This window comes from Hemicordylus capensis, chromosome 3 (assembly GCF_027244095.1).
Source record: "Hemicordylus capensis ecotype Gifberg chromosome 3, rHemCap1.1.pri, whole genome shotgun sequence".
Lineage (NCBI taxonomy): Eukaryota > Metazoa > Chordata > Lepidosauria > Squamata > Cordylidae > Hemicordylus > Hemicordylus capensis.
This window is the reverse complement of record NC_069659.1, coordinates 253,438,609-253,461,213: the sequence shown is the minus strand read 5'-3', so window position 1 is coordinate 253,461,213 and position 22,605 is coordinate 253,438,609. Positions and strand designations below refer to the sequence as shown.

The following is a 22,605-nucleotide window of genomic DNA, read 5'->3' as shown; positions in this document are numbered from 1 at the left end:
GTAAATTCAAAATAATGGAGGGTGAGCTCGTCTTAATGAACAGATTCATAAGCAATCACCCACCCTCTTCCATTATTAAAATAAACATTTTGCAGATTTTTAAACATGAAGGAACACCTTAGTTCCCAGATATTAAGTACCTCTAGTGGCAGCATCCTGATACAACACTGGGGGGGGAGGATGTTGCAATGCATATAATTTATAAATCAACCCTGTTTTACACCTTGAGAAAGCCTTATGGAGCAGACACAAATATTGTAAAACAGCATGGAACATTTAATGAACACACCAGTTGGTCCAATATGCTGATATTTTAAAAGGAAAGACTAGCTTTAAGATCCGTGGGAGAATGGGTTGCAATAGTATGATACTCTTAATGTCACTCCTAGTTAGATTTAACTTAATGTCACTCTGAGTTTAGAACAAGTTAAAATGTTCTGGGTTAAATGAATGATTGTTTGCTATAATAAATAAAGGCTTCCCATGGTGGGCTTTTTTAACCCTTCAAATTCTCAGCAGAATATAGGGTTAATCAGCAGTAGGCTCATCCAACTCAGCTCTTCTAATCATGTTTTCTCTAGCAAACACTTCTAAATTCTGTTCTACTGCTGTAAAATATATGACCCTGCATGTATCATGCAAGTACTAGGATATCAACCAGGATATTAAGGGAGCAAAAGGGACAGACTCTCTTCACTAGTGTAGCTCCAATCAGGTCAGTGGACCTACATAAGTGCAAATGAGCAAATAATATTCTCTTAAAAATCAGAAAACTGCAATATTGTTCCAAAGGCATATTATTTGAGGAGGTATATTGTAAAAAAACGTGCACATTAAGCTGAAAAGTCTGCACCGTCTCTGTGGTTTAAGAGTGAAAAGGAACGATCTCCGCATTAGCAATAGATTCGTATTAATAGTTAATGCAGTCTCCTCTCCGTTTTTCTCTCTCGCCTCGTCTTTAAAGTCTAGTGGAGACGAGGCGCAGTTCTGTACCGAGGCGCAGACACACGTCTGCAACCAGAGAAATTTAACAGGCTAACTTCAGCACCAAGGCGCGCCGGACAGCAACCGAAGTTGCTTCCTATGCTTCCCGCTCATGCATCTCCTTCCCTAAATATTGTAAGGAGCCTCCAATGTCCCTTTCCCGTTAGCGTGATTTTTTTTACCGAACACGGAAAAGAACAGGCGTGAACTGAGTGGGAAATCACGAGTTGCTCGTCCAACAGGACCCTCATCAAAGCAAGCCGAAAGAGGCACAGATAAGTGCAGAAAGGAGGGAGGTTAATGGGTCAGAGAAAGAGAGAGACGAAAAGGGAGCCTTCGTTACCTGTCCGTTCAGGAAGGGAAGCTGATGAACGGCGGAATGGTGTTCCGGGGCCATCAAAGGCAGAAAAGGATCGCAGGGAAGTTGCCAGCCCGAAACCCCCTGGAGCAGCGGGGCAGGCGGCGGCGGAGGCGGCGGAGGAGGATGGGGAGCCGAGGAGAGCAGCAGAGGAGGGGGCACCACCCCAGCGGCACCTCCGAGCCGAAGAAGCCCGGCTGCGCTCGGGACCATCCAAATCCACGGAGGCGCCGCGGGCTCCGCATTCCCGGGCCACAGGAGAGGCTGCTGCCGCTTGGGTCTCGACACCGGGAGCATTCTACATCTTACAGTGCGATACCACCGCTCGCAGGGGGCGCCTCCGGCGAAGGCAAGCAAGCGGCAGCGAGAGCCCAGGCGGTGGATCGGATCCGAGGCAGCTGTGGCAGTGCGGCGATGCCCATCAGTGCCCCCGCTCTGGAAAGGTGCTCAGGGCGGCGGCGGCGGCGACGGCGGCGGCAGGAGCAGCAGCGGGAGCGGCTCCAAAGCCGGCTGGGGCTCCACTTCGTTCTGTGGCGCTGCGGGAAGCTCCGCCTCCTCGCAGCCCCTCCTGCCTGGACACACCCCCTGCCGCCGCCGCCGCCGCCGCCGTTGTTGTTGCAGGGAGCCCGGGACTACGAGGGAGGCGCAGCCCTGCTGCAATTGCCTTGATGACGGCGAGCCTTCCAACTTCTCTCCTCCGGCCAAGCAAAGAAGGAAGGAGCCTTACCCGAAGGCGCAGGCAGGAGGGGACCGAGCGCACGGCTGAGAAGAGAGCGAGAGCGAGCGAGCGCCAAAAGAAGGAGAGGAAGAAAGAGAAGGCAGGGAGAAGCGGGGAGGAAGAAGGACGAGACCGTGAAAGGCATGCCTGGGGCCGCTGCGGGTGATAAAAGAGGAAGGGAGCAAGGAAGGTGGCTTGGTGGAAGCATGGACCGTGAAAATGAGCACCAAAAGGGGGGAAGTCAAGAAAGGGCAGAGTTTCGTTTGGGCCAAAATTCACCAGGGCTGACTTGAAGGGTCTGAGCACGTGCAAAGTGCATTTCCCTTCCCTTCGTCCAGTCCCCAGATGTCCCCCTAACGGCTCTTTCTTGTGCAAAATCTAGCCCCAAGATAGAGGAGAGGAGGAAGGAAAGGGCTAAGCAAGGTGAGCAAAGCAGAAGGTGTAGAGAGGAAGAGGGAAAGGTTGGAAAGCGGAAATGTGTCCCCAGAAGTGGGAGAGGGAAGGCAGCTCAAATAGGTCAAGGGTAAACGATGAAATGGGGAAAGTAGGCTTGGAAACAGATTCAGACATCCCGCAGATGGAACAAAAGGGAATATTTATGCTTCCAGTGGATTGTCCAAAGAAGGACCCCTACCCTGACCCTCTAGCTGAGCTGTTTGTGCTGTGCTGCCTGTCTCAAACCATGTTCATGGTAGTTGTTGGTTTTGGTTTTTGCTTTTTTGCCGTGGTTGGAAGACAATATATAAAATTTGTTAAATCAATCAATCATCTGTGTCTGGTGCCCATACACCCACTGTGGTGGAGAGGAAGGATTTCCCCTTCCAGATGTTACATCAGAAAAGTATTGCTGCTGTTCCCTGTAACATTCAAAGCCACACACTCATTTCCATGCAAATTCTTTCCATAGAGTATGGCTGCTTTCATATATATTTGTAGATGCCCAATCCACGTATGTGTAGCAAGAAAAAACATACACTGTGCTTCATAAATGGTATGCACATGCTATTTCCATGCACTCTGTGTAGTATCTTCTACCAGCATCCAAGATGAGAAGGGGAAACTTAAATAGCACTCATATTCCCAAAATGGACAAAGACTGAACAGCACAGTGCTGGCTAGCTGGACAGAAGATGGGGACGTGAAAAGTGAGATGAAAGAAGCTCTTGTCCTCTGAATGATGGAAGAAAAAGGATAATGTATAGGTTAACAGGTGTAGCCACATGAAATTACAAGATGTGGCATTTTGCACAGCAGCAACTTCTCTGAAGCTGGGGGATGTTACTAATAACTTCTATTTTATTCATTCATTCATTCTTTCATTCATTCATTCAATTTCTATACTGCCCTTCCAAAAATGGCTCGGGGCGGTTTACACAGAGAAATAATAAATAAATAAGATGGATCCCTGTCTCCAAAGGCCTCACAATCTAAAAATAAACATAGGAGAGACACCAGCAACTATCACTGGAAGTACTGTGCTGGGGGTGGATAGGGCCAGTTACTCTCCCCCTGCTAAATAAAGAGAATCACCACATTAAAAAGGTGCCTCTTTGCCCAGTTAGCAGGGGAAGTTAGTTCACTTTCAGTATATAAATAATAATCCTTGTCACATGAAACCAAACAAGAGCTGTGTAAGGTAGGCAGGGGTGGCTCCAGGTGGGACATGGGTGAGCAAGCCCCCCGCCCCCAGACAAGCAGTTTGCTCCCCTCACTTGCCCTTTTTATGTACTTCACAGGATTTATTTCAGTGAAAATATGTTCAGAATGAGAGTGTTAATGTGAAATATACCATTATTTCTATTTTAAAAACTAACATGTGGGACACAGCTTGCCCACACAGGAATGCACTTTGCCCCTTCTGCACCCCCCTCAATCTTTTTCTGATGCTGCCACTGAGAGCAAGCCATTTATTTATTTATTTATACTGGCCTTAATCTGAAGAGTGGGGCCTTTTCAGTGGTTGCACCCCATTCATGGAATAGCCTCCCTAGTGAGGTTTGCCTGGCTTCATCACTTTGTTCTTTTAGACTCCAGGTAAAGAAATGTTTTGTTCACCCAGGCCTTTTAAATTCAAGTTTTCAGATCTGATCTGATTTTTAATTTTAAAATGAGTTTTTAAGCTGCTTTGTATTGTATTTTGTATATACCCCTGCTAATTAGCTAATTTTGTATAAACCCCTGCTAATTGTGCAAAGAGGCACCTTTAAAGTGGCAGTTCTCTAAGATTTAGCCGGGGGAGAGCAACTGGCCCTATCCAGCCCCAGCACAGAATCCCCCACCCACCCACCCCGTGGCTGTTGCTGGTGTCTGCCTTAGATTTATTTTTAGATTGTGAACCCTTTAGGGACAGGAAGCCATCTTATGTATGTATTTTTTATTTTTCTACGTAAACTGCTTTGAGAATTTTGTTGAAGAGTGGTATATAAATATCAGTAGTAGTATCAGAATTCTTTTCACCTTTTTCATCTGCTATGATTTAATATGTTATGTAGTTTTTATTGTATATTTTAATCCTCTGTTGTGAGCCACCCAGAGAACAATTTATTATGGGGCGGCTAACAAATAAAGTTTATTATTATTATTTATTATTATTATTATCTGAAGACCCCTCAACAAGACAAAAACAATAATAAAACTTCAATGAAAACAAACTGCTAAAACAGAAAAACAGCTACATTAAAAAGAAAGCTGGCGAGGGTGGGGCTCAATCATTTTGATTGTTGCCATTTCTGCTTCACAGTTGAGGAACTGCTGCTCAGAAATACTGATTGGCCAAAGTAAGCCCACTCAATTAGTCCGTGGCTAAACCAGGATTTCATCTCTAATCTATGGTCTCCCATGTTCTGCTTCAACTTGACTATTTTGACTTCATTATTTTTATATTGAAGAAACAGGCATGTCACATGCCCATATGGGAAGAGGGGGGGAAAACCTGCTTGTAAGGAAAAGCATATAATACATGAACCAGACAATCATGGATGCCATCTGTTGCAAAAGTCCTCTGATCATAACAACTTTTGAAACAGCTGCACTGGCTGCTGCCGATATGTTTCCGGGCAAAATATAAAGTGCTGGTTATTACCTTTAAAACCCTGAACAGCTTAGGTCCAGGTTACCTTAGAGAGCGCCTTCTTCTGTCTGATCCCCACCGCATGCTAAGATCATCTGAGGAGATCCGGCTCCAGTTGCCACCGGCTTGTCTGGTGGCAACCCAGAGGTGGGCCTTCTCTGTAGCCGCTCCTAGATTGTAGAATGCACTCCCTGCATAAATTCATAATTTGAATTTTTTATTGGCATTTAGGAGAGCCCTAAAGACCTACCTGTTCGACCTGGCCTTCCAAGGTTTTTAAATTGTTTTAAAGGGTTTTTAATGTATTGGGTTTTTATAAGGTTTTGAATTGTTTTATTCTTTAGCTGCTTTATTGTATTTGAAATTTTTCATTCGTGATCATTGATTGATTTTAACTGTTTTATGATATTTGTGAACCGCCCTGAGCTATTCTGTAAGGGTAGTCTAGAAATCAAAAATATATATGTGCAGTATCGGGAGCCATTAATGTTTTATCCATTTTATGTTAAATGTATTTAATCTATTTTATGTATTTATTCTTGCTGTTGAAATCAAAAATAAATAAAACTAGGAAACTATCACAGTTCTTATGGGAACTTGTATTGTCCGTGATCTTCATTTGGCCATATGAGTCTCTGCTTGGACCAAAATGTAACAACAAATAAATAATGTATTGTGTGAATCAGGACATAGAGACAAGAGAAAGAAGCAACTGAGTTACCAAAGCAACAAACATTATGAGAAACTGTCATTGCCTGACACCCAAATCATAAACTTAGAACAGAAATAAATAGCACTGATTTTTGATAGAACAGCGTTCCATGCAGGTCTGTTTAGATGTGAAACCTATGGGCACAATCCAGTGGTATGTTCTCCAGTGGGAAGTTCCATGAGTCTCATGGAAATAAATTGGAGCTGCACAAAAGCACTTCTCTGCTCCCTTTCATTTCAGTAGGGCTTGCACAGGAGAATTTCCTAATGCTTTGTTTCTTAAGTGAAATCTATTTCTCATTGACTTTGAATGCCAAAGACTGCTTTCAGATTGCATGTCCCATCCCTGACAAAAGCATTCATGCCTCTGTTCCTTGTCTTCTAAGAATGCAATGTGTATTATTCAATAATACACAATTGTACACTTTTATGGGCGGGTGGGGGGAGAGTTCATGTGGACTTTCACCAGCATCTCAGAGAATTGCAATGCAGATTTAATCCGCCCCCACTGTCATCTTGCAATAGTTCAGGCCAGCCAGCAGCAGCTCAAAAAGGTCAGAGCCCTCTAACCTTACATTTGGCAGGGGACTTCTTTTCTCAGCTACAATATCTAATTCAGGACACCACACTGAATAAGACTGGGATTATATTTTCCATTACACTGGATTTATTACTTCTGACTTCTCTCTTTGCTTTTTGCTTTGAACTCCTTTTTTTGAAATAGTGCTTCTTGACTTTTGCTCCCTTTCACAAAACTGTTAATGAGTGCAGTTCTGTGTCATCTCCTTTAGACTTGTGACTTTTGAGTATGCCCACAAAAGAACAACTGCCTTATTGGTCCCCTGAAAAACTAAGCAGGAGGTTAAATGGGAAAATTCTAAGGGCCAGTTTTCACTTCTATTTCTGTCCTTATTAGGTATGTATATCTTACATCCAAAGGCCAGCAAGTACAATGAACAGAGAGGTGGACAGAAAGGCTGGAGGCACAGAAGGCTAACTGATAACATCCCTCACTAACAAGCTGCCCTGAATGGAGTATAGCAGATCTTATAGCAGAGTGGCATGGGATTGGTGTTTTGAGTCAACTGATTCCCAGGATTAGGAAATTTTGATGTTTTAGAAATTTTGATGCTTTAGTGCAAGGATTTTAGTCACCACAACAAAGCCAAAGGGATCACAACAGCAGCAACAACAAACACAACATCATTTTCAGTAAGCCTGGCTTCGGTGGATCAACCATCCACAGTAGGTCTCTGGTCTGTTCCCATTTCTCCTAGTGGGAAACAGCCCCCCCCCCAAGGGGTTCCACAATGTTGATGTTATTGCATGTGCTATGTTCATCTGAACCCGCCCTCAGAGAATTGTGGTGTAGAGTTGGCAGAGGCTCTCCTGAGCAAAGGATTGACCTATATAGGCACTATGAGATACAAAAAGCCAGACATACTGCCAGAGATGCAACCCCGCTCACAAAGAGAACTCACAAGTAGAGCTGGTCTTGTGGTAGCAAGCATGGCTTGTCCTCTTAGCTAAGCAGGGTCCACCTTGGTTTCATATGAATGAGATAGATACTTTATATGTGAGTACTGTAAGATATTCCCATTAGGGGATGGGGCCTCTCTGGGAGGAGCAGAAGGTTCCAAGTTCCCTCCCTGGCTTCTCCAACATAGGACTGAGAGAGATTCCTGCCTAAAACCTTGGAGAAGCTGCTGCCAGTCTCTCTAAACAATACTGAGCTAGATGGACCTATGGTCTGACTAAGTATATGGCAGCTTCCTATGTTCTATGTAAATGTTGTCATCTGTATTTGGCTTGGATGGACAGAAGATATAGATGTTGTATGTATACAAGAAGTGTGTGCTCAAGGATAGCTGACAAGAAACCAAATAAAAGATATGCCGATTATTGGAGACTGGTCTGTAGAAGGCACTTGACCAGCTCCCAGATATGATTATTGCTGTTAGGTCAGTCCCAATATGTCCTTTCAGCTGAAACATTGAGAATTGGGATGCTGGAGCATGGATTTTCATTAGTGTAGGATTTGAAAAATGTTCATTTTTCTTGGCTAGCAACTCACATTGTCAGTGAGCTGTGCAGTCACACAGGACACCATGCTTCGTGTGTGGGGTTCACCACTGCACTCCCTTGAAGTGAGACATTAAATAATTGTAGGTTCTGTGGTCTGGAAAAGTTGAGGGGCAGTGCAACCAATAAGAGTAGGAAGTGCTACTCATGAGTTAAAATAATGACTTATGAAGTTTAAAAGAGTTACGCTCCAATAAAATCCATTTATGTACTTCACATTACTTGAGTGATTAATGATATACCCAATAGAAGCCATATCTGCTGTCAGTGCTTCACAGGTCAATAATAATCAAAAAGCCAGTGCAAGAGGGGCTACAGGCAGTAACTAGTAACTACCTAGCTTAGGTAGTTCTGGAGGACAGGCCAAAGGAAAAACCACATAAGTCCAGTTAGGTGGCTTAGGTGTAAAATACTGGTTTGTCTCAGTAAGTTAAGAAAGTAGTACCTGGCAAATCAGACTCTGGATGGGATGTCAACCAGTACCTAAGCTCTGTTTATTTATATTTACTACACTTATATCCTGCTCTTCCTCCAAGGAGTCCAGAGAAATGTACATAGTTGTGTTTATTCTCACAACAACCTGGTGAGGTAGGTTAGGCTGAGAGATAAATGACTAGCCCAGAATCAACTAATTAGTTTCACATCTGAATGGGGATTTGAACTCAGTTCTCCCCAGTTCTAGCCAACATTCTAATTACTACACCACATTGGCTTTATATTACAGTAATCAGTCTCTATGTAATGGTAGAGAAATCCATAAAATCACTTTCACCATACATGGTGCTTTGCAGAGTTTTATAGGCAAAAAGATAGTTCCCTGCCCTCCAGGAAGGTTACACTGATAATGGTAAAGGGAGGGAGAGAAAAGGGTAGCAAGGAATGATTGGTGGAGGGGGAGGGAAATGCAGTTACATGCACTTAATCTTGGTACATTTGATTAAGAAAGGATGATTATGAAGTTGAGCAAAAGGCCTCAAGGAAAACATTGTTTTTGAGAAGGGTCTGGGGCTTAGAGAATATCATTCTATGTGCACTAGAAGCGAAATGGGAAAATAAAGGAAGATAAGAGATTTGACCCCTCACCACTGTCCGCTGCCCAAGATACATCCTCTGAAAATTTTTCTTGAGTCAGGGCAATACAGTGCCCAGAATGTTACTAAGAAGTAACTGTGCTTTTCTTTGGTAGAGTTACCATCATTTCAGCTTGAAAAAATGAAGACACCTTTCCCATCATATTCAAATCAAGAAGTATGAAGGCCTGGTCTGCCAACTGACTTGAATAGGGCAGCTGCAGTGCTAATCGTAGACCTGACCATTGGTGTGTCGAAGGCCAATTCTAGCAATTGACTTGAGGCAGTGTGAGTGGCAGTGGCAGACCTGGCTTCTGGAGCACTGGGCAGCTAGGTCCACCAATTGCTTTGGGGAGGGAGGAGTCCCAGCCCCTCTCCTGCCCAGAACCTCTGGCTGTTAGCATAAAGGAGGCCAGGTCTATCCAAGGCTTGTGGCAGATATAGACCTGGTGGTCTCACAAACCAAGGTAGCCCTGGCTATTTATGCAAAAGCAGCCAGGTCTACCTGCTGGCTTTCTTTCTTGAACTGCTAGTCCTGGCTCCAAGAACTGGTAGACCTGGCTGCTGGCTTGAAAGGGGCAGGTCTGCCAAGTAGCTTGCAAGTGGGGGTGGGCAAATACCAGATAGATTGTCTTTCCTCAAGGACAGTCCTCTTTTTCATGGAAATGAGGACATGTCTGGGATAAATAAGGATGTATGGTAGCCCTATTTGGGCTATCATAATAACTATATGGAACCTTTATGTTCCAAGGCAGTATGTCACTAGGGAGGGCTAGAGTCTTCTGGCTCTACTTGGGGGTTTTCAGAAAACACGTCTAGAAAGTAGGATACCAGACTAGATGGAAATTATTATGTTCTTATCACCACATCTGCTTCAATTTCTCTGGAGCTAGCAGAACATATCCATCTTGGGTGAGGGCCTCTATACACTTGCAGAAATCAGCCAAGTCCGGTGACACTACAGAATCAGTGCAATAACAGTTAGCAACTTTAACACACATTTAAGAAACAATTTAGAGTAAAAGGATGTGTTGGGGGTTAGTGATTATTTAGCAGAGTGCCAAGGAAGCTATCGCTCCAGTTACAGAGTGCAGAGTTTAGTTGTTGCAGCTCTTAAAGGAACACACATGGAGATAACTGTAAAGTCTAAACTAGATTGATTTATTGGTGAAATACATTTAGAATAGGAAAGACCTAATCCTACCTATCAGCTACATAATGACAGCCATGGGGCTCTGTGGTCGCCAGGAGCTGACACCGACTCAACAGCACAATCTTTCCTTTCCTTTTATATAATACAAACCTCCAGTCCACCAACAGTAGATTCCAAAAAGAAATGCAGATGCACTAACATTCAAATGGATACAATAAAAAGTTACTGTATTATAGCTGCTTCTCTCACACATAATGTAATCTTATATAGATTTAACTAAGAGTTATTCAGAAACAACTCCATTTTTACCTTCTCCTTCCCTCCTTTTTTCTTTCTGACTCCCCCCCACACACTCTCTACAGGATCCCCACTAGGACAGATTTCTACACAACAAAACATTAATGATACTAGATAGAATACAACAGTTACCTAGTCCCACAACCCACCCATACCCCACACACGCACACACACATACACACACAGTTATTTATTATGATACAAATGAAAGATTTCCCCATTTGCTGGAGACTCTCAGTGGAACACTCAGTGGAACTCTGAGATACATGACATGGGAACTTACCTCATTTTGGAGACAACACCTTTTATCCAGCATGAACACACAAGAGCAGGTGCACAACTCAAACATCTTGGTGGGCCAGAACCAACCATGACTAGGCACGCAGGAGCTGAGGTTAATTTTCAGGACATTAATTATTACACTAAAATTAATTATTTAAAAAAATAATGAAAGTGAGGAGGCAGAGGGTTGGAGTCGGGGAAAGGTGGGAGGAAAGAGGGATGAGGGATGGTGTTGGGCTCCAGCCCAGGGGCAGGAGGCAGATAAGGAACACCTGGTCTCAAGCAGACAAATGCATTGAGCTGCTGCTGCTGCTGCTGCTCATCACTGGTCAAGCCAAGAGCTTTTCATGGTTCCTGCTGTTGCTGCAGGACTTCCTTTCCTGTGGGTAAGCAAAACAAGTCCCCATGGGGCGGATCTGGCCCCCAGGCCTTATACTGTGCAGGCCTGCACTAGAGGAATATATATATATGGGTAGCATGGACGCTCGTGTCCAGCCAGCTGAAATGAGAGCAACGCTGGCTACCAAAAAACTTATATTGCAAAAGTGGAAGGACAAATCACCACCTTCAGTTCATTTAGTGGGCAGAGCATTTAGCTTCCTGCTCAGTAGATTAATTTATCTTGTACCAAAGGCAACAACAAGACATCTACCTATCCATCTGGACAGCTGACACAGATACCTGTGTGTGATACTGGGCTGGGGATTATCTCATTTCATTTCCTATGCCCACATAATGCAGGTTACAAGGTCTGTCACCCAAGACTTACCATCCTCAGATTTCTTACACTCTGCCCTCTTTTTGTTGCCACCCTTTTTTGGTTCTTTCCCCCTGCCCTGTCTCCCTCTTTTTAAGAATTGTGAAGAAAAGAATAAGCAGATGCACATTTTCCAAGAGAAAATGATTACCAAAGTCTGTAAGAAAAAGCCTTTAACATTTCAGCATCAATACTCTGAAATCATCCGATTGTAATCATCATATATGTTCCTGCCTTTAGGCCTGGTCCCAGAATATTCACGACTAATTGGACTTACTAGCACAGCTGCAGAAGAACACCGCCAAAAAAGCAGGGGGGGGGGAGAAAGATAATTTCATTCGGTGATCAGTCAGCCCGGAAGGTCTGGACCCAGTCCCCTTTATTCTCACAATAACTAGTATTTATATGGAAATATAGAAACTAATTTGGACATATATAGGATACTCCCCCTCCTGCTCACTCTGGCTGATGGAGGATGTTTGTTTCTCTGTGTGCACTTGTTCTTTCCCAATTTGTACTCGGTGAATTAGGGTAAGATAATTACAAGGCTCTCAAGCTTTAATGTTTATGGCATTTTATTATTATTAAAGCCAAGTAGAATTGTTGACAGTACTTGAAGTTATTTTTTGTACAGGAGCAGAGGCGGAAAAAGTAAAAGAGAACTGTGACTGTCTTTGAACATATATATATATATATATATATATATATATATATATATATATATATATATATTCATTTTATGCCCAGGGGAGATGTTTTTACTTCAGAGAATTATTCTTTCCCCATTCTGTTTGTGAAGGATGCTGTTTCTCCCCTAATTGTGTGCATTTGTTGTTTTTTAATCTCATAGATCCACATTTTTCTTTAGCAAATTAACTCATGACAATGGGGGTTGGTAGGGGAGGGCAAGATGGAAGGAGGAAGCCTGATTACTGTCTGGTTTTGCAACCAGATAATCATCATCAACAAAAGGAAAATCTGTTATTCAAGCAACCAGAGGATGCCTATAAATACATCAGATTAATGAGGCTGTTTCCCCAGCATAGAGCTCAGCTTTGCTTGATAGATCTGAAGGACTTTAGAAAACATACATTAAAGCTTGTGTTGTACTCTCTCAATTCTGGCGCTATTTTGATGCTCTCTTGCACCCTAAATACATTGCTTGGATGTTGGTACCTTTTAAGACAACATGACATAATTTTTAAGTAATATGTTGAGGGAAAACAACAAGGGTGGTTAGCTTAATCATGCTCTGCTTCTGAGCTTTCCAGGGATATCTGGTTGGCCACTATGGAATAGATGGGGCTCTTGAGACCCAGCCACCACACACTTGGGTGTTACATTCAACAGAAGCAGGAAAGTTGTTATTGAAGAGCAGGAACCCAGCTAAATGAGGCAGGAAACTACTAGGTGATCTCAGCTCAATATTTGTTTACCAACCATACTCTGAACAAGGCACAACTTCTCCTTGGGGAGAGGCAAAGCATTCAGCCCTGTGGAGAAGGTTTCCAATAAATTAAAAAATTCCTTGGGAATTCCCTCCACCAAGACATTTACAAAAAGAAAAAAGAAAAGGGCATAAGTTAGACTTCTTTATGATTACATTTTTTGCCTGAATGATGATCTCAAGTACTGACTGATTCAGGTGGGTTTGTGTTAATGGGAAGTTTGAGAAGGCCTTAATTGTCAGATAAAACTGTGCTCAGGGAGAAAGATGGCTAACAGCTCTGTGAATACAGAAGGCCTTGATAATTTCTTTCTCAGAAGGGTTATACGCAGAGCAGAGTGAATAATTTAAGGTAGCTGAGATGGAGGAATCATGGTGGTAGCCTTTAGGAACCAGCTGTATATGCTTTCCAGGATGGAGTCTGAATTTCAGAAGGGGACCCAAGAAACTTGGGACGACATTTAAAGCAGTTAGACCACACACATGAATAGGTGGGAAACATTTAGTGAGAACTGGGCAGGACATTTTTATGTCTACAGCTATTTTTAGTTTTTGCAGCCTCAGTTTAAAGACTGCGCTGGCCAACCATGCCCATGTTAGGTAGAATGCTATTGCTGCTTAATAGCCCAACATGATCAGGTGATATCTCCTTAATGGCAGCTAGTGGAGGAGACAGATGTTTTCCTGGCAGATGAAGCATTTGGTTTCAATGATACACCCATCACAGTTTGGAGAAGGTGACACCCTACCTCCAGCCAAGGATGAAGATGGCATAAAGAACAGTGTTAGGGGTAGAAACAGAGGCAAAGAGAGAGTTGGTTGAAGGCACCTCAAGGGTATCTTTCTGTGAATCTGGCAGCAAGATATGGGTCACATCAGGCCTGGGCCAGCAAAGTCCTCATAAACAAGTGCAGAAAGACAAAATGCAGGAAGGGTCAAGGAAACAAGATGGGTTTAAGGAAACCAAGCAAGAATCAGGAAACAGAATTGGGGAGCAAAGTTCAAGAGGACTGCCACATCAGCCCTGGAAGGTTGCAACTGAGTTTAAGTAGGATACAAGAAGACCTCCACCCTCTTCCTGATTCTGCTCAATATCATCCTCTCAATCTGTGTAGTTTTGTGCGCCCTCCTCCCTGTGGCCAATTGGGATAGCCCTATAGTTGTCATGGCCACTATGAACTCCCAAACCACACCAGATAAGCCAGCCCCAAAGCGAACACTGAAGTCACCAAAAGCCTGAGTGACTCCCAACACCAACTGCACGGCCAGCTCCGTCAGCTCAGTCAGGGACTCCATTGGACAACAGAGTGTTCAGTACACCAATAGAATCCCCAATCTATCCCGCATCCCCATGCCAAGATACACACACTCAATATGATCCAATTCTCTCACAGGGATTCCGGTAAGGGAGATGTTATTCCAATGGATCACAGCCTTACTTACTTGGTGAAGTAAGTTTTTTTTAAAAATAGAACTTGTAGAAAAAGCAGGGAGGGTGCTTGATGCATAGAGTAGGGAAAGCTATTCCAGGCACATGAAGCAGTTGGTTGAAGCAAAAAAGGCAGTGCTGGGAAAAGAACACAGAGACATAGTGCTAGGAGAAGGACATAGAGAGGCTTGTACAGAGGAACAGTACCTCTTCATCATTACTTTTTAGAAGTGTGAAGCTTAAGGTGTAGAGGGGTCCTAAAAATAATCTTCTGTTGGATAGGGCACAATTTAAGATCCAGTGAGCTACATTTAACACTACCCAAAATATCTTGCCATTCCACTGGTGACAGTTATGTGTAAGTTCCAGGTTCCATTTGTCCTTAAATATATCCAAGCCAGGGTCCATGTCTCCATGCATGAAGGCATACAGATATTTATTTAGTTTCGAAAGAGGGGACATCTTAATGGCATGCACTAATATATCTGGAGTTGCCAGGGGTCCAGCAACTCCAGTGCATCGGGTCCGAATTGAGCAGATATACTATGTCCTATTGGTGCAATGGTATGTATCTCCTTCTCTTCTTCTCTCCCTCCCCTCCTGCTCCCCCTCTTCTTCTCTCTCTTTCCCTCTGTCTCTTCCTTTCTTTTCCCACCTCTCCTCAGCCAGCGCAGTGTGCAAATGCTGGCGAGGGGAGGGGAGGTTGGACTCGGGGTTGGGGTGGGGTGGGGTGGGTGAGGTGAACGGGAAAAGATGTATGCAAAATACAAAATATCAAAAAACTTTAAATTTGAAAAAGAAAAAAAAAGAAGGAAAAAAAGAAATGTAAAGTCTCCGGTTAGTGAATTGGTTTCCCCAACTGATTAGCGTTGCTGAATTGGTGCCGGGAGACACAATGGACAGGGGAAACCCCCAGCTTCCATACTTTGGTCTTATTTTATAAGACCAAAGAAATTGAATAATTCGTTATAGAAATTGAATAAATAAATAAACAAATAAATAGATAGATAAATAAATAATTGTCTAAACTGATTGTTTTTACAGTTATGTCAGGGCTTTCAGTAAGGTTTTTCTTAGCTAATATATCAGCTGCTGCCATATAACTGTGCCATAGCATTGTCTTGCTCTTTAAACATCTAGGAAGTTATAATTAGGCATTAGTATGCACAAAACTGTCTGGCTTGGTTCGGTTTGAGTCTGAACCAGACCTGAACCAGAATGGGCCAGTTCGGTTTTGCCCATGAAACCACCTAGTCCGGTTGCAGGGGGGTGGGTGGGGGTCATGAGCATTTTTACATTTTTTTTTTTTTTTTAGTATTTCCCCCCTCCTTGAATCTTCTCTGAGGCTGGCTGCGGGTGGGGGGGGGGGAGAGGTGGAGGTTGCCCCTCCTCCCTCCGTTTTATCAAAACCCACCTGGGGCATTCTTCAGCCCTTTCTGGGCCTTTCCCCCATCACGGTGGCCATTTTGGAGGCCACCATGCATGTGCAATGGGCCCCTGCTTGGCCTGACCTGGCACACTAGAATGCTTTCTGTTTTGATTGTAAGTTCCCTGGATCTTTTACTGCCCACCAGAAACTGAGGCCATTTCTATATCATTTCTATATATCTCTAGCTGTTGTTCAACTACAATTCCCATCATCCCCAGCTGCAATTTTCTCAGTTTGGCCACCCCTGATATAAACAATAAGAAGCCTCAGCTGTTCCTGGCAGAAACAATGTTGCATCATTACTTCCAACTTCCAAAAGCCTAAGGAAGGTTGTATGAAAAGCACTTGCATTGGTAGATGACAGACTTTCACATCAAAGGCACCAGCCCTATTTAAATACATGGTGGAGTCTACAGCTCTGTGACTGAGCACATGCTTGGCATGCAGAAGGTGTTGTGTGTCCAGCTAAAAGGAACTCAGGCAGCAGGTTTGGGAAAGGCCTTTGCTCAAGTCCTCAGAAAGCAACTGCCTGTCTAGTACTAGGTTAGATGGACCATTTGGCGAGGGATGACTGTATTGCAGTCTTAAATACGTCAACACAAATAGGCATAATTTCCAAGCAGCACAATTCTATACATGTCCAGTCAAAAGCAAGTCTCACTGGGATCAAAGACACTTATTCCCAGGATTACAGCTTTAAAACCACTTCTGCTGAAGAACTGGATTTTACTTCTGAATGCTTCTGAACTTTTATCATTTTATACAAATGATTTGTACCCGAATCTGGCCAATTTGGGTGATTTGTAGACAAAACAAATCACCCCTGTCCTCAGTTGACCATATTTGGGTACAAAACAAATCACCCCAGATCTGGACCCCCAAAATTTGGAGATTCAGACCTCCATTTTGTAGCCAAAGTGGGTTGGGTGGTAGTGCCCAGTGGGTGCCTGCTACCACCCAAATTTCAAAGAAATTGGGCAAATGGGTGATTCTAAAATGATTTTTGAAGTTTACGCATCTTTAAGCCTTTTCCCATAGGGAATAATGAGGATTTCAGAAGCCTTAGTTATAACTCCCTGCGGGGGGGGGGGGGACCAGGGTGGCCCAGAGTGGGTTGTGGTGGATGGTAGTGCCGAATGGGTGCAATAAAGCTACAATCCAGATTTCAAAGGAATTGGGCAAAGGGGTGATTTTTAAAGAATGTTTGAAGCTGGCATGTCTTTCAGGCAGATTCAGGGCAGAAAAGGGGTTTGGGGGGCAGAAGAGTGGGTCAGGCAGTAATGCCCTAATGGGTGCCTGTTACCACCCAGATTTCAAAGAAATTGGTGAAAGGGGTGATTTTTAAAGAATTTCTGAAGTTTGCACATTTTTAAGCTTTTCCCCATAGGAAATAATGGGGATTCCAGCAGCCCCACAACTCCACTTGGGGGGCACCAGGTGGCCTAGAGTGCAGTGTGGTGTAGTGCACATATGGTGCCAACCACCCCCAAAACGACAAGCCCATGGGCCCTGGGATTTGTTGCTTCTGAGGTGTTCTGAGAGTAGATTCTCTGGTAGGAAGTGAGAGTGGATTCAATGACAAACCAGAGAATCTACTCTCAGAACACCTCAGAAACAACAAAACCCAGTGCCCCTTGGGCTTATTGGGGAAAGAAAAATGCTGATTCATTCCCTCCCTGTTTGTTCAAGAAAGGCTGTTCCTTTAAACTTTAACTGGTAGAAAATATGCTGCCACCACACCCTAATTACAGAGCTTAACTCCTCCCAGGATTAACTCCTCTCCAGGAAGACTCTCATTCTTTACCAATGGAAAAATACAAAAACCCCTTCATGTGCACCTTCCACGTGGTGAAAGAACCTGGTAGCTTGCTGAACAATTAACATTGAGGCATATCTACACCAGAGTAAAAACCTCTTTTCCTGAGTTAAAAATCCACTCAGAGGCAGATAAAATACAATGAACATAAAGAGAAAAACTTTATTCAAAATATTGCAGACTGTTTCAGTCTAAGGCTCTCTCAGCTTTTAGTTACAGGTAACAGAAACACTCAGTACATGCAAGGATACTTTTAAAAAGCACCCTCAGATGATATTGGGGTGGCACAATTTAAAAATGGTGGTTTCCCAGTTGCACAGAACATAAATGTAAGAAAATACAAAAAGCTCCCTTGCGAGTTTACAGAGACTTTTGCAATGCCCTAGCTAGAAAGAAAGGGCAGAGGCTCAGTTTCTCTTCGTTTGTTACATTACAAATAAAAACACAATAAACCAGTTGTAAGGATTTGCAAAGCACAAAAAGAAAGAAACCTGATGCGGGCTAACAAACAAACTGTTCCCTTGCTAAATCTTTCAGAAGCCCAGAAGCCCTGTCTTCCTCCCCCCTTAAAAACTCACCCCAAACTCCAGGAGAGAATTCCAGCTTCTTGCAATCCTGTCTCTCAAGGACCTGAAGATGTCCTTCCTGAGAGAATTCTTCAGGCTAGCTTTTGACCATGAGGCAACCAAAGCTCCATGGCTGTCCCTCACTAAGCCTTCCACCCGTCCTCTCTCTTCCCCTTCCTAGCTCCTTCTGAGAACAAAGACCACCTTCACTTCCTGCTGCCAGGCCCTCTAGGTCCCAGCCACCATGTGCTGAGTGGCTGATCCCCAGATGTCACTGCCTGCCAGTCAGGACAGGGTTCACTTTTGGTTCATTTTTTAGGGTAAGGGAGGGCTGATTGCTACATAGACATACACAGTAATCCACTAGCAAGCAAGTCTGAAATAAGCGTATACAGAGTGTATACACTGACTGAAGCTAAGTGTATACACTGACTGAAGCTAAGTGTATTACTGACTGAAGCTACATTCAAGGTTGACAAAATGGGGACACAATTCCTTCTTCAAGCTTATGGCACTAATCCCAGTGGCATAACAAGCTCTGAAGGGGCCTGTGTGCAATAACTGAACATGGGCCTCATCAGTTAATTCCCCCTTTGGGACCAATGGGAAACTCAACAAGAATAAGAACTCTGAGAATGATCAGCACTCTCTCCAAACTAGAATTCCCAGGATAAGACTGGTATAAAGCACGTATGTTTGTCATGAAGACAGGTGCCCTCCAGCTACATCTCTCCCCAGTGCTGAAGAGTGACACTTTGCTCCCACCTCTGCAGGTGGCAATTATGACATCACCTGTGGCTTCTCTATTATCTTCTCTTCACTATCTCCATGGTGATGGCTAAAGCTCCATCACCAAGCTTTAGCCATCAAAGTGTGGAGGATGCAGGAGAAGAAGCATCTCATAGGGGCAGCTTGGTTTTCCTCCTCCTATCCCAAGAATAGATGGAGCACAACAAAGCCGGTGTGTTCCCTTTACATATACAAATAAGTGGTAAAGCTGCCAGATAAGAAGTCCGCTCACTGCACTAACCTCGTTTAAGGGTGGGGACAGTTAAGGAGGTTTGCTGCTGGGAGCCTCGCAGCTCCCGTTGCAGCACATGACCTTCGAAAACCAGGCTGGGCTCCCCTACCCTGATTTTCAGAGGTCGTGAGAATAGCCTCAGTATGTTTCTTGGAGAAGAATCTTCATCCTGGAAATAGACGAGCTTGAGCAGGAAACTACAGACAGATGGACAACCATAAGAAAACCTTCATTTTGGGAATCATCTGGAAAAGCTAAAAAAAAAAAAAAAATCAATTTTAAGAAGATAAACTCATAACAAAAATCATGATGCAAGGGAAGCAAACAACTTCAGATATTAATATCACTAAAACAAAGAAAATGCTTTATTGTTCCTAGAAAATGAAAGGCAACACCATTACAATATGCTTTGTTAGCAGATAATGGTTTGGCTTGGTTTTCAATCAGTTTAAGAAAGCAACAAACTCATAACAAAAAGGTCTGATGATACACATTGTTGCACTGTTTCAGGAAGGAGGAAGTGTAAAACAAGTAGTCACAAGTAGACACCACCAACATGGAGGTAAGTCCTGAAGAGGTAAGTCCTTTCTTGACAAAGCAAATGGCTACTTGGTTTCTTTTCCAGTCCACTTTTCAAATCAATTACAGAAGACATCTATCGTGATTAAACATTGATCTGACCATTCTGATTACTGTTTTGCCGACTAAAAGGTAATTTTCTACTTCACAAAGAACTGCAATCTATCTGTTCTCATGAGAGAAAAAGAGCTACTTCTTCAAGGCAAGTAAAAAATAGACCTTTGTCTTTTATGGGAACAGACTTCTGCAGAGAACTGGATTATGGGCGGGGGGGGGGAATCTTTATTTGCAGGTAATTGCTTGACTTGAAAAGCATAAAGCAATTCATGGTTTCCTACAAGCTTAAGAAAGCAACAAATGCATAACAAGAAGTCTGGTGTGAGGTAAGGAACATCAGAATTGTTGCTTTGCTTCAGGATGTGAAACATCACCAACATGGAAATAGACCCTTAAGAAGCAAGTCATTTATTGCTAATGGAAGTGGCTGCTTGAAAATAGCTGCTTACATTTCGAGCCCACTGGCCTTTTCAGACCAAACACTGGAAACTAAGTGTGTGTGCAGCCTTTCAAGGATGCTGGCTGATTTTTAATGATTTTTTTAAAAAGGTTTTTAACACTGTTTAAATGTTTCATGGCAGAAAGTTAGAAAAAGTTCCGGAATTGAATCCCCCACTCCGTCCATCATTCAAGCCTCATTTGCAGAAAACTGCCTTCATATAAGAGTAGCACCCCCATTTTTGCATCTCATATTATACATCCAGAATATATTGGCAAAAGGTTCTCAAAATTCATATGAGAGTAGCACATGATTGCAGGATTAAATGTGTTGCTGTTCAAGGAGATCAGTGCAGCTCTTGATTTTTAATGATTTTTTTTTTTAAAGTTTGATTTAAAAATTAATAATCATTAAAAATGAATAGGCACACTGATCTCCTTGAACAGCAACACATTTAATCCTGCAATCATACAGGAACACAACATGAAATTTCAGAATGTTCTGCCCAGCCATTCAGGAGTTATTGATATTTTTGAGTTTCCCATTGATTCCTATGGGGAAATTATGATTTAAATCAGAAATTTGGGCACAGTTTCTCCTAGTGGTAGACCATGTTCACTGCACACATTTGCTCAATTGTAGTTCCGCCCCCAAATCCACTGCTTCTGCTTCGTTTGAAAACTTGCTACACAATAAGGTACCATTCGTCAAAGCTCAGCTCACCCAGCTTAATTAGCTGGGGGCAGGCACAACTCTGGTATCCACTTTACATGCAAGGACCTAGTGGGGGTTCACAGCATGTTAAATAATAGAACATGGAATTATCAGGATCCATTTGATCATGTACACAGTTTAGTTCTGTCATTTGAGCAGTATTCATCTGCCTCTACATGACTTGGAGTAGGAGACAGTACTTCCAGCTCAGACAGCTTCAACTGTCTATAGAAGCCCTCTCTTTAAAAAAAAAATTTAATCCAAGAATTCTCTTAAATTGAACATGCAGCTGCTACCTGCAGCTCCAAATGCGCAATATTGCCAAAATCTCTACATTCCGGAGGGGGCAGGAGGGAGAGCAGTCAGCAGCCCTCTCTTACAGCTGTATCTCTCAAAGAAAATGGTAGGGCTGAGTACATATTTTGTACAAGGCCCTGTTGGCAGCTATGTCTATTACTCTCGCTGAGCCAAGGGAACAGGTGAAAAAGAGCAAAATGTAACACAAGCCAGTTCACAAAGATCTTTAGGAATAGTAATCTTGTCTCCCAGACAAGCTATGTTGCCAAGTGCATTACAGAATAATGAGGCCGTCAAAATATGCAAGTTACTCTGAGCTGTTATGAGAGCAAATGTACAATGTGTGCCAGATCACACTGATAATTTACGTATGGGAAAGAGAATCTGGCTATTACTACATTTCAATTTCTTTGTAATCCTAATGAGGGGAGATGGAGGAGGGAAGCAAACAGCTATTAGCTCCCCATGTTAGACAAACTACCAAGTCTGTTTATTAAAATCCATAGTTCAGGCTAATCATATTGAATTGAAGAGTCAAGTGTGCTTGTTCTATTTCAAGAATACTTTTTTTCAATTATATATGCAGTCGAGAACAGAGCACCATGCTGTTTTGCATGTAAGAAGTCCTGTTAGATGGAGTTATTCAAATTAAGGTAGTTAAAGAAAGAAATGGCAAGGGGCACAGAAACAAGAGAGGGGGAGCTCTTAAATTATTAAAATGGAAAACATACATATGTATTAACAGAATGTTTTACAGATGCATTTACAGAAAGCAGAATTCCAGTATTAACTGGGTGGGGCTACTAATAGGACTCAAAGGTAAAGGAACTCAAATATTTATTATTCATTTGAAAAATAGAAGGGGGGAAAACAGTAATGCATAAACATAACTATGAAAAAACCCCAGCTATGCTAGGAAAAGGATAAATTAAATAGTTAAATAGTTCTCTAACTCTCTTGCTTAGGGAGGGTTCTTACCAGCAATACTCTACACAGGATAGGGTAAGCAGCATATGAATCACATACAGTATATGGTGGAAAATCTGAAGTTTCTTCTTCAGAAAAGTAGTGGAGGAATTTGCACTATTTCCTCCAAATTTCCGGCAAATAGTGAAGCAACAAAATAAATGTGATGAATGAGGAGGTGTAGAGATAATTCACACACGTCCCTTATCTGTATGCATAGATCCCTGATTATTATAACTGTTCTTCTTGGATATTGATAATATTTATATTATTACCACCCCCACCCAGGGTGGGCTAATAACATCTTGGAGAGAGGAAGTCAAACAAGCCAGACTCCAGAAACGGATTAAGACACACACTCAG

At 42.8% G+C, this 22,605-nt stretch overlaps 1 protein-coding gene across 3 annotated transcripts in view; it reads right to left on the bottom strand.

Annotated features, from left to right (window-relative positions):
* The window catches only part of TCERG1L (transcription elongation regulator 1 like), a 277,404-nt gene extending 275,503 nt beyond the window's left edge, over positions 1-1,901 (bottom strand). For 2 of the 3 annotated variants that reach the window (XM_053312332.1, XM_053312334.1), the window contains exon 1: positions 1,328-1,890. In XM_053312332.1, the coding sequence (XP_053168307.1) occupies positions 1,328-1,639 (312 nt within the window). In that variant the 5' untranslated portion in view covers positions 1,640-1,890. Of the gene's footprint in view, positions 1-1,327 lie in introns of all 3 variants that reach the window. The other variant, XM_053312335.1, reaches the window with a different exon arrangement.
* Between the last annotated feature and the right edge of the window lie 20,704 nt (positions 1,902-22,605).